The sequence below is a fragment of the Zeus faber genome, assembly GCF_960531495.2.
Source record: "Zeus faber genome assembly, chromosome: 20".
Classification (NCBI taxonomy): Eukaryota; Metazoa; Chordata; class Actinopteri; order Zeiformes; family Zeidae; genus Zeus; species Zeus faber.
The window spans coordinates 26559125-26571624 of NC_137207.1; the positions used below are offsets into that span (position 1 = coordinate 26559125).

Sequence of the window (12500 nt, forward strand, 5' to 3'; positions counted from 1 at the left end):
GGGGGTCCGGCTAAAATGTCTTTTTTTTTTTCTTCTTTCTTTCCAAAAGCAGCATGTACAATAAATTGAGAAAGCAATGACTAGGTCCTCGAAACCACTCGACAAGTTGAACTAAATGACCGAACCAACGCGGGAGTAAATAACACTAATGAAGGGCACTGAAGAAAAAAACGAGGGTGAATAGTCCATTGACCCATATGTATTTTATTTGTGTAGGGCAGAGCTTTCCAAATTGTGGCATTTGGCATCCAAGCTGCAGCGAAATTATTATTATACCGAATAATGTACAGCATAATGTATGTACTGTAATTTGATTGATTTACATGTTTGTTTGTTTTTTCCGCAAAATATATTTACTAAGCTCCGCTCAGATAAAGCACAATTTTGGGGGAGAGTGATCCAAGACACAATTTGTACAACTTTGACAAATCAGATGTGTACCATGGACCTCTGTCGGGTCCTCGGACCACACCGTGAGAAACCGACATGTTTTATCAGATGACTGACCTCTACCTGTCACATCAGCAGACTGTCTTAAAGGAAGCCACGCAGAGCTCACCCACTGTGCTGCGTACGTCCCCAGAACCGCGGCCTGGACGGAGAAGGCGGCCAGGCTGCGCGGCGTGGTCTCGGACGTCCTGTACATCGACGTGCACCGGCCCCAGCCCCTGGTCCCTGAGGCCCTCCCCTCGGAGGGGGCCGACTGCCTGGTGTCCTGCTTCTGCCTGGAGAGCGTCAGCCCCGACCTGGCGGCCTTCACCCGGGCCCTGGGCCACATCCGGGGCCTGCTGCGAAGCGGGGGCCACCTGCTCCTCATCGGGGCCCTGGGGGAGAGCTACTACTTCGGGGGCCCCGGGGTGAGGATACCCGTGGTGCCCCTGGACGAGGCCCAGGTGTGCGCCAGCCTGAGGGAGAGCGGCTACACCCTGATCCGGCTGGAGGTGTACACGCTGCCCCAGGACATGAGGGTGGGGGTGGACGACGTGACAGGGGTGTTTTTCGTAAAAGCGAGGAAGGACTGAAGTGGTGAAAGGGTGAAGGGATGAAGGAGTGGAGTGGAGGAGTGGAGGAGTAGAGGAGTGGAGTGGAGGAGTGAAGAAGTGGAGGAGTGAAGGGGGGAAGGGATGAAGGGATGAAGGAGTGGAGTGGAGGAGTGAAGAAGTGGAGGAGTGAAGGGGGGAAGGGATGAAGGAGTGAAGGGATAAAGGGATGGAGGGGTGAAGGGATGAAGGAGTGAAGGGATGAGGGGGTGAAGGAGTGGAGGAGTGAAGGGATGAAGGAGCAAAGGTGTGGAGGAGTGAAGGGATGGAGGGGTGGAGGGGTGAAGGAATGGAGGGATGGGTGGAGCTCCAGGGGGTTTGAAGAAGGGGGGGTGGAGGTGGCATCAGCCTGAACAGCTGCTGTAAAATAAAAAAGTATTTTGAGAAAAATGAGAAAAATGAAAAATGAATGGAAGACATGATAAATCATAACATGAAACAGGAACATATACATTTATCATTATTGTTATGATTAAGTCGTAGCATTAGTCATGGGTCTAATAGGCCTCGTGGTAGAAATAGCACTTTTGTTGATTCTGATTTGACTGAAATAAAAATGATGAGTAAACATTTTAAAAGCTCTTTTTGACCCTTCCTTCCTGAACTGAAACGATGCTCCCGTGTGGCGCATGGTTCCACACACCTTCAACTCCGCCACCGTACCTTTCCAGTATTTTATTTTAAAGCCTCCTAACTTGAATTGAACGTAAAGGTAAAATGATGTAAAATTCCCCTTTCTTACCAAACAAACCACCAAACTCACCTGACTGTACTGCACTGTACGTCCATGTTGACTGATATCTGGTGACACCATGGTGTAATTGTCGCTGAGGACACTAGGTGGCAGCAGAGCCCTTCGATGATTAAGTGATTAATTATGTTGTTATTAAAAAAAAAAATGTTGGAATCTCGCTACAGGCTGTGATGTGCTGTTTATTGGCTGCTTTTTTTTATTCTTAATTTTTTTTTTAAATTTAATAGAAACCCAACAAACTCACAGAAGCATCATCCGCCACGTGATTTTATTAGCAAATGAACACAGACAATAAACTTGGTAGATGGCACGAAAAAAATATTCAGGGTTAAGTATGATTGAACTGAACGAGATTCCCCACACGAGGGCCTCATTTATCATGCAATGTGCACATTATCACGATCGACGGGTCACCAAAACATCCAGAAAAGAAAGAAAGAAAGAAAGAAAGAAAGAAAGAAAAAAGAAAGAAAGGAACTCTGGTTTGGGTCAGGTTGTCTTCTGTCATTTCCAAAATTGTCAACCAGTATGAGCACGCCGCACTGTGAGAGCTACTAAATGGTTGTACCTCTCGCAGTGTGGCATTTCCACTACTCAGCGCAATTTTAGTAGCGGACATAACGATGGGAAGATATCGGAGAGAGCTCTATCCAGGTCAAAGCTATTTGAGGAAGTTTTCATCTTTTATCATTTCATTTGCAAAGTGGTCCCGGGCCTCACAACGACCCGTCCCAGAGTTCAGCCGGAGCCTTCGCTGCGGGATTTTGGAATCCATAAGCCGATGTATCGTTTAAAATTCACTAAGGTTGTATTATAATACATTCTCCCCTATCACACAGCTCTGAATTGAAGGATTCCATGTTGGAGCAGCACTATGCATGCCATATATCGGGGCTTCCCAAACCTGTTTCCTCCACTGACCCCTCAATTTGGTAATATATAAATCAGGAAACAGTTTCACTTTGCGGAACTCGGATCGTGCAAACTTTAGAAAACCTATTTATTCGCTTCGGAGAAAAGTGCTGCTGTCAGGAGTCCTGGCCCTTCCCTCGCAGTGTCCTTGACGGGTCGGCGCCCGTCGGACGTGGCTTGCATTTCAAAATCAAAGCGGGCGGGGCTCGTCCATTCCAACCTTTTTCCTCTGACGACTCGGCTGCTCCGACCTCAGGAAAAGCATCAAACCCTCTGATCTCACCTCGACTCCCCCTCTTCCCCACACGCACAAACTGTAGCACACACACACGCATTGACACGAACACACAGATACACACAAACACACACACACACACACACACACACACACTGTGCCTGCCCTTCAACACTCGTCAGACTACCCTTCAGTTCCTTTTACTGAGTCGAAATGGGAATCAGTTTCAGTTTCTCCCCTTCTTCTCGCGCCGTCATTCTCCCTCCGCTTCCCCCTCGTTGCCGTGGCGACAGTGGGTGCCGGCGCAGAGGTCGGAGCTTTGCCCGCCGGACGCCGCCGTCGTGGGCGAGTTGAACGCCGCCGGGTCTCCGTCTCCCGGAAGGTCTGAGGAGGACATCAGAGCAAAGCGGTGTCTCTGCAGAGCGTGAAAGGAGCACAGCAACAATAACAACAATAACAACAATAACAACAATAACAACAATAACAACGCGTCCTCCAGGTCCAACGTGGATCAAACACGTAAGCTCCAGGTGAGGGGCCAAACAAACGAAAATCTGATCCATCTGGTATAGTAGGTTGGACCAGAATCTTGGGAGGGGGTAAGACAAGGTCGGCCCTCTGTGGACGGGATTCAGAACGGAGGAGCACTTTCCCAGTGGCACGCTACGCCCCGGTATCCGACCCAAACCAATTTAATTGGTGTTTTTTGGGGGGTTTTTTTCACCGCGCAACAGGGGCGCAAAGACGCGGCGAAGAGAATGCCGGCAATTATGGAGACGGCTCCGATCGTGCGTGGTCCGTGGCCCAGATGTCGCCGCGCTGGTGCTCGACCAGACCGGGAGACAAGCAGGGCGCCGGCTCAGTCGTCGGTGTGGGGACCCAAAGCGCTGTGGGTTTCAGTTCACGGGTTCCGCCGCACAGCACGGCGGTGGAAAAGCACCAGATCCGCCTTACTGTAAATTTGCGAAATTTTAGATTAGTTAAATTAAGCCAAGATTAGTCTGAGTTAATAATCTTTAAAGCCTCAGAAAGCGTCTATGTGTTTCTTTGTTATAGGCTGGTTTGCTGATCGTATTTATTTGAGTACAACATGCAGCCTTTGTTTTCCAGGTTTTCACATTTTTTAACACAATCCTTTTTATAGTTTTTTGTGACGGACACCTCTGAGATTTAATTGGATTTCATTTTTTTGCTCCATCCTCATCGCTCCAGAAAGGTGTACGGCAAACGTGGGCATGATTAGTGAGCGAGCTCCAGTCCCCCGTTTGGAAAGAGGAGTCGAGCCCAACAGGTGGATGCACGGGGGGCGGAGGGAGCGCAGAAAAGCGGGCGTGGCAGGAGGGACTGGCTGCTGAAACGGGCCCGCGCAAGTAGGCGTCCGTACAAGGGCCTGGGAGCTCGTGGCGCCGTCAAGTTGTCTGACAGCGCTGCCTCTGCCCTTGTGTGCGCCCACATCCACGGAACAGGGCGTCATTGGGACGCTCACCTGTCTCCGGGGCCGCGCCCATCGCAGAGAGATGCTCTGCTCCCTCCCTCTCCACCTCCTCCTCGGACGACGGCTCCTCCCTCTCCACGGAGCCGCAGGGGCCCGACACCACGGACTGCAAGTGGGCCTGGGCCATTCTCTGGACAGCTGGAGGGAGACAGAGAGAGAAAGAGAGAGAGAGCAATATGTTAGTAGTTTAACTAAAAACAGGTTAATCAGAAGATGCACAAATCACGTTATTAAGATTATGTAGTGTGTGTGTGTGTGTGTGTGTGTGTGTGAGTGTGTGTTTGTGTGTGTGTTTGTGTGTGTGTGTGTGCGTGCGTGCGTGTGTGTATCTAAGGTCACAGTTGTACTGCAGGTGTACAGTACACATGTAAATATACGCAAACATTAATAACAAATTATTATGTGCACATGCACACGTGTGTGTGTGTGTGTTTGTGTGCGTGTGTGTGTGATTTTGGAGTGGGCGCATGTGTGTTTGTGTGTGTGTCCATGCCACAGCTGTGAATCCATCCGATAATCCAGGATGATCCAGGACAGACACACAGCTGTCTCTGCAACTAATCTCACCAAACACACACACACACACACACACACACACACACACACACACACACACACACACACACACACACATCTCACTAGAGTTTTTTGGGATTGACACCAAATCCAAACAGATATAGAGTGGTTGGTGGTGAGGGCAACACAGAATTTAGGTCTCCTGTTTTATCATTTTCACTCCTTGGTTACATAATAAAAAGCATTTATATATATATATATATATATATATATATATATATATATATATATATATATATATATATATATATATATATTTATTTATATATACAGTATATATGTATATATCAAACTCCAGGTTGAGAACCACTGCCCCGGACAGAGCAGGTACCTTTGAGTGACGGTGGCTGGTAAACTGATGCGTTAACCAGTTTGGCTTTACGGGCTCCGTTCTCTCCCAAAACCCACTGAAAAAGACAAAAAGACAAAAAAAAACATGACCAACATATTTTGAGGTGAGAAGGTTCTCAGTGGGGATGCATGATACCAATTATCAGTCCATATAATCGTCCCTTAACTGATTTTGAAGACAGCATGTTGAAAATAATTGACCCACTAATTTGCTTAAACAAAATCTGATGTGAATGTTTTCTGATGTTAAAATCCATACCTTAATCTCCCACTTTTATATGACGAAAACCTTAAAAAGATATTTGCTGGAGTTTTTACAAATGGAACCACATCTTTTAAAATTATTTGTTATTTACTATTCTTTTTATTTTTTCCAATGGCTCATTTTTTTTGTCAGAGCGGGAGAACAATGAGACGAGGTCACGCAACGTTCTGGTCCCGCTTTCAAAGCGATCAGAGCCTTGAGCCACGACGTGGACACAGATTCAGACCTGACACCCAACCTCCTCCTCTGGGGACGGGGGGTCGTTCAGTCGGAACAGCGTGGCCGGAGTCGGCCTCCGACGCCGAATCTAGGAGAGAGAGAGAGAGATATAAAACTATTAATGAACCAAATAATAAATGCATGTTTGTTTGTCTGTGTGTGTGTGTGTGCAGGTGTGTGTGTGTGTGTGTGTTTGTCTGCGTGTGTGTGTGTGTGTGTTTGTTTGTGTGGTTGTGTTTGTCTGTGTGTGTGTGTACGTGTGAGTGTAGTGTGTGTGTTTGTGTGTGTGTGCGTGCGTTAACTGATTCATACATTTTCAGTAACTTTGCACATCTATAACTTTGCCTGAAAGTTGTACAAATATTTACAGATTATATACTGTACACATATAATTTATATATCATGTCTATATGTACAGTATATATACTGTATTCTGTACATATATAATGTATATATACACTGTATATCGATACAGTATACATATGTACAGTATATATACACTGTGTATATATACATAGTATACACATTTACAGTATATATATGTACAGTATATACAGTATATGTAGTGATACTGTGTGACAGTATGACGATGCCTGACCGCCACAACACCAAGATGGAAACAGATAAACAATAAAACTGATTTGACTGATTGTACTTAAGTTTAACTTCTAATCATTTAGCTGAGGACCCACTGGAATCTGTGGAAGGACCCCCGAGGGGTCCCCGGACCTCACGTTGAGAACCACTACTGCGTATACTAGAGCGCGTTTGGCCGAACAATATCATCGACTGTTCGGTTAAAAGTGGGTGGCCGTGACTCTGTGACTTGGCGTCAGCGGAGGGAGGTGTCACCGTGGAGACATGGGTGCTTTTTCCTGGACCTCCAGCCTCTCTCGCTCCCCGGACGCTCGGGACCTTTCCCTCCCGGGCGACCGGCAGATATTTACATAACAGCGCTCGAAGATTTCCCGTCGTCAATCGGGATTTAATCATAAACCAGGAGCTGGGGGACGGCCGGGCCACTCCTTCCTTTATTCTTCATTTTCCAAAACAATTTCTCCTCCGGCTCGGCAGTAATCTGATTACCCCCCCCCCCCCTTTCTTTTTCGGAAGCCCCGACGTCTGCTCTCCGGCAGAATCCTCTTTGGAAATCTTAAGGAGCAGAGCCATTTCTCCTCCGCTGCTCGTTTCTCTTTCTAGGTTTTTTAGGTTTCATCAAGGCCGTTCTATCCATCAGTCGACGGATGTGATCAATGACTTTCATTCTAACAGTCTGACCTTGGACTGTCGGTTTGGAGCAAACAACACCGACGATGAACTTCACGTCCGCCGCGCCGGGTTTCCAAAATGTATTTTTCATGCCAAATGACAAATAACCAGGAAGCCCCTTTTCTTTAATATTGACACCTGTATCGTCAATCGTCATGAGGTTTCGCGCTCATTAGGAACAAATCAGAATTTGATTTCTGCAATCACATGTTTCCATCCTGCACAGACGAAGGGGAAATGCTAAAGCAATGTTACGACAAAAACAACACCGGTTTGCAGCATTTCCTCAGCTGAGTCGAGAAGAATGACCTCCACCTAAAAATGCTATGCCCTATTATTCACCCTCTGATGATGCCATCATTATGTCGTCACAGGGTTAAACCCCCCGAGCTGCACCCGTCTCACAAAGTCATTCTGAGCTTTGTTGAACTCTTCTCTTAATTTTTCATTCTATTTGAGTCACCGCACATTTTGTGACCGGGTCTCCCTCTGAAAGCCCCTCCGGCCACGTCACCCGCCTAAATGCAGGGAGATTAAAAACTCCACCTCAAATTGCACGGCTTGTAAAACGTGGAGCACGGTTTCCTCCCGACATCCAAAGGCACGCGTGTCGGTGGTCAATACTCGGGTCGGTGACACCCGAGCGAGGTGCCGGCGAAGGAGCCGGGGTCGGTCCCTCCCCGGGCGGCGGCGCTGCGGCTGCCCACTGCTCCCAGGTGGAGGATGTGTCACAGGCAGGGGACACGTTCAGTTGTGTCCTACTTGTACAATGACAATAAAGAGACATTCCTCTCCCGTCTTGATGGGATTCAACATCTTTGCTCCACAGGCGGCAAAGACAATTATCCACGGCTCTCGTCGCGGATTTGAGCTCGTCGCGGAGTGTTGTGTTTTTTGTTTTAATTATTATTATTATTATTATTTTTTTTTTCACGTCTTTGTCCCCAATCGGAGGCCAAATCCCCCCGGTGTTGTCGCCAGTCGTGTTATTCGGGCTTTGGCGACAGTGCTAAGACGGGAGGCTGCCGCGGGGACGGATTAGGCCGACCTGTGCGTCAGGGTTCGGGTGTGAGAGCAGATTAAAACCGGCGTCTGATTTCACCGCTGAAGGGGCGGCAGAAACAACCGCTGCAGAGACAAATAGGAAAGCGCTGGTGGGTTCAGCGGGAGAGGATGGGTTATGTAAGGGGACGATGTCATGCGGACGTCGTGAGACAACACGTTTTTAACGACGACCGTCCGGTGGGTCGCCCCCCGCAGCAGCCCCACCGCGCCAAACTCTCATCTCACAGGGAAGGTGCACGACAGCATGTTGAGGTTCATCTGGACTGTGATTATGATTTCAGGTTCAGATAAGTAATAGAACATAAGAAAATAAGTGAATAAGAAAAACACATTTTATAAATAATAAATACAAAAATAAACAATCAAACGAATGAATAATAAACAAACAAATAAAAAAATTATAATTATTTAAAAAAAAAAAGATATTTTAGGAACATTTTTTCATATCATTTTTTTTTTTTTTTGCATTTTCAAGCTATTTAGTGTTATTCTATTTCAGTATTTCAGGATAAAAGTTAAAAAAAAAAATTATGTCAGTCAATTTTGGCCGAGGCGATATGGCATTAAGAGCTGACTGTTTTACAATAAAATAATCCTCACCGCGTGAACGTTAGATGTCCAATTAACCAGGGCCCTCGCCGTACGCAGACAGAACACCTTAACATAACAATCACCTTTTTAAATAGCTCCAACCCTTTAAATATGGAAGCTGTTTACGACACTTACGCCTCTATTATTTTCTGATCTCCGGACAATTTTCCATTTGATGAACGTGTTCATTCATTCTGTTGATTTCGCAACTTGTAAATAGACGGCGAGGCAGCCACTCGGAGCAACAAGTGGCTGCTTTTCGATTTTTTAAACTTGAATTTCTGACAGTGTGCGTGTGCACGTGTGCGTGCGTGCGTGTGTGTGTGTGCGTGTGCACGTGATCACGCCACAGCAGTGTTTGAAATGCAGGCTCGTCATGTTTGGGTTTGTTTTTGCCTCCGCGAGGTGGGCGGCTTCCCGTTTTAGACACAGACCATCCGCTAGTCACGGTAATTTATATAACAAAAGCAATGTCGCTCATCATCACCTGCAAATGATGCTGAGGTATCCTGTCGTCTACAGCCTCCGACCTGGTTTGTATTGTTTTGCACAATTTTAAGTCTAGAAGAGCAGGAGCAGCATGAACTGTGTCAGCGCTCACGCCCGGCTTAATTTGACTGATCAGTCCTTGCTCTGCCTCCATCCATATAGACAGACAGGCAGACGGACGGACAGAGAGACAGACAGGCAGGCAGACAGACAGATAGATAGACAGACACATAGATAGATAGATGGATAGACAGACAGACAGACAGACAGACAGGTAGATGATAGAGGAGGAGACGAGCAGTTGGGAGCTGGAAAGCATAAATCTGTCCGTCATGTCATGTTGCCAGAGCTTCGCCTTGAAAATAATAAACTGGGTTGTTACATTGAAATAATGTGCAACGAAAGGCTGCACAAAAAATAAGTGTCAGTTCATTGGATGGTGATCAGTGGTGTGTTCTGATGGAGGAGGAAGAAATACAGGTAGAGTGTGAAATAAACAGAGGGATTACCACTTTAATTTGATATCAGGTTGTTTTCTGGTTTACTTCAGCATGTTCCAGCATCTCTCAATGCCGAGAACATCCGCTCACACTCCAGCATGACCCCCTCTCCAGGTCCTCCATCAGCATAGCCCCAGCCTGGGCTCCGTGCCCCGCCCGCGCCACTGGGCCCTGGTGGGTGGATGTCCCTGGCCCACGTCACCAGCTCCGTGGCGTCCTTGGTTTTATCCTAAGGCGTCGACAGTTAATCTGTTTCGCCTCTAATCGCTTCGTCTCCTTCCCTGCAGTGTTTGATCCTGTCCCCCTCCTCCGCCCTCACTATATATCATCCATCCATCCTCCATCCATCCATCCATCCTCCATCCATCCTCCATCCATCCATCCATCCTCCATCCATCCATCCATCCATCCATCCATCCATCCTCCATCCATCCTCCATCCATCCATCCATCCATCCATCCTCCATCCATCCGTCCACCATCCATCCATCCATCCATCCTCCATCCATCCGTCATCCATCCATCATCCGTCTGTCCGTCTGTCCATCTGTCCATCTATTTTGATTAGTTCTCTCACAGTATCTGTATGCTTTAGTATATTCCTATTTAGTATTTTTATTTATATGTTTTATTAATTGTTTTGGGCTTTTGGGTAAATATACTGTAGCTGACACGTTCATACTAAAAATGAATGAATATGATTAATTACAGGCTTCTCTCTCTCTCTCGCTCTCTCTCTCTCTCTCTCGCTCTGTTTTGTTGACATTTGGGGACAGGTATGGTGGTATGTATTACCATTCGCATTATTTATTATTTACTTTATTGAATTGTCTTGATGCTCTGTTATAACGGAGACACATAAAGGATTTGTTGAAAGTCTCTCTCTCTGTCTCTCTCTCTGTCTCTCTGTCTCTCTCTGTGTCTCTCGCTCTCTCTTTCTCTCTGTGTCTCTCTCTCTGTCTTTCTCTCTGTGCCTGTCTCTCTGTCTCTCTCTCTCTCTGTCTTTCTCTCTCTCTCTGGTTGTTCTGCCCCTCATGTTCTCTCTGTATACATTAGCCTCCAGCTGCTGTGAGGTCAGACCTGGTTTCATTTAAATGTACAGTGCTGTTACTGTGCCGTGACATTGAGCGTCTCCTCGTACGTCATTGGACAGGAAGGGACGCAGCCGGAGGCAGGTTGGCTTGGAGGGGGCGGAGCGCTCAGCGGCTTTTTCGGGAGGTATCAAGTCTGTAACGTCCACGACGATGACAAGGTGTTGACGACTGCTCCGCCTTCGGTGTTCGTTAAAGAGCAACCTGCAGGTCGGCATCCCCGGTGAATTAACGTGTGGGGAAATTATGCCGAAATTAGATTCAGAATTCATTATCTTTTCTTTTTACTTAGAATTACAGCCGGGCTCCTTTGTTGTCATGTAATTAGCCACGGCCACCTGAAAATCTGACGTTGCCCGCGACCTTGAAGGTGAAGTCACGCAGGGGAGACGGGACAGAGCTATCGCGGAATGTAGTAGAAGGAAGAAGAGGCGGAGCTGAATTTTTTGCCCTTGCTGCCCGTAAAAAAAGGTTTAATTTTATTTTCATTTTTTCAAACCATCTTCTCACAAGCCCAAAATGATAAATTCATTCAGACATTTAACCTGATAGTGGCTCCTTGAGGGTGGTTAAAGAGCATCTCCTTACAAAAGTCAAGACCCTGAGCCGTGGTATGAAGGAGTCGGGCTATCCCTCACCTGTCCACCAGAGGGAGCTCTCACCAGCGTGTTCCTGTGCTGATTGAGCCGATCAGGACTCATTGTTTTCAGATGTGTCTTTTTGTTTTTCTAACCTTGTTTGCTCAGTCGTGACAGACCCACGCCGACTTTTTTTCTTATTTATTTATATTTTCATTATTTTGCCTCCCGCTTGGTCTCTGCAAGTGGGTTCCATTTCCTCAGCCTCATGACATAGCCTCCAGTCAGAACCAAACAATGTGGTTCATTCACCGAGAATCAGAGATGGACAGAAAGCATTTTGAATAAGCCATCTTGACTTTGATAATGGGGACAACCTGGAGGTGCAACTCATCTAACTATTAAGGCAGGATTCTCTGTCTGTCCTTGGATCATCTCGACAACCGTTCATCCGATCTACCTCACACTCGGCGTATGTATTGCTGGGGACCCAAGGGCGTGCAGTGTCAAATTTGGTGCAATTTGGAGACGAGACACGCGCAATATTACTAGACTTAAAAAAAACACACGAACAGCCAGCCGTGCAGCGGCGGGGCGGGGCGGGGCGGGGCAGGGCGGGAAATCAGATGACAACATGCACGTGTGGAGCAAAAACATGGCAGGACTTTTAATGTATGAACCAGGAATGGTCCACCTCTGCCAAGACCTCACCTCACCGCTCTTTAATCACTATTCGCTGTGAAATAGGCCGATCCCATTGCTTATATTGTGATAGGTGGAGTCACGCAGCATGCTGTGATGGCTCTGCTTCCTCTATTATATATTTTCATCAGTGAGTGAGTCATGGTACAGGCTAAAACAACTGAATCAGGAAATATCTCTTGTATTAAATATCCAATAGGGAGCCACAATGAGCCATTTGATGACCTGCTCACAGCAGGTTTGGATATTTAATTTAAAGCATCTGAATTCAGTCCAGGCTCTGACTTCACACGACAACTAAAACTGCCCCCGGTGCCCTTGAGCAAGCATCTTAATGACCAGCAGGGGAACGCAGTGGGGGAGCAGCCC

At 46.9% G+C, this 12500-nt stretch overlaps 2 protein-coding genes across 2 annotated transcripts in view; one reads left to right on the top strand and one right to left on the bottom strand.

Annotated features, from left to right (window-relative positions):
- pnmt (phenylethanolamine N-methyltransferase) overlaps positions 1–1022 on the top strand; it is a gene marked incomplete at both ends in the record, with an annotated part of 3414 nt that extends 2392 nt beyond the window's left edge. The window contains one exon of the mRNA XM_080021328.1: positions 584–1022. Coding sequence (XP_079877454.1) covers positions 584–1022 — 439 coding nt within the window. The remainder of the gene's footprint in view (positions 1–583) is intronic.
- Positions 1023–3194: 2172 nt separating this feature from the next.
- Positions 3195–12500, bottom strand: part of LOC307245682 (protein phosphatase 1 regulatory subunit 1C-like) — a gene marked incomplete at both ends in the record, with an annotated part of 13216 nt that continues 3910 nt past the window's right edge. The window contains 4 exons of the mRNA XM_080021329.1: positions 3195–3325; positions 4428–4574; positions 5344–5419; positions 5855–5935. Coding sequence (XP_079877455.1) covers positions 3195–3325; positions 4428–4574; positions 5344–5419; positions 5855–5935 — 435 coding nt within the window. The remainder of the gene's footprint in view (positions 3326–4427; positions 4575–5343; positions 5420–5854; positions 5936–12500) is intronic.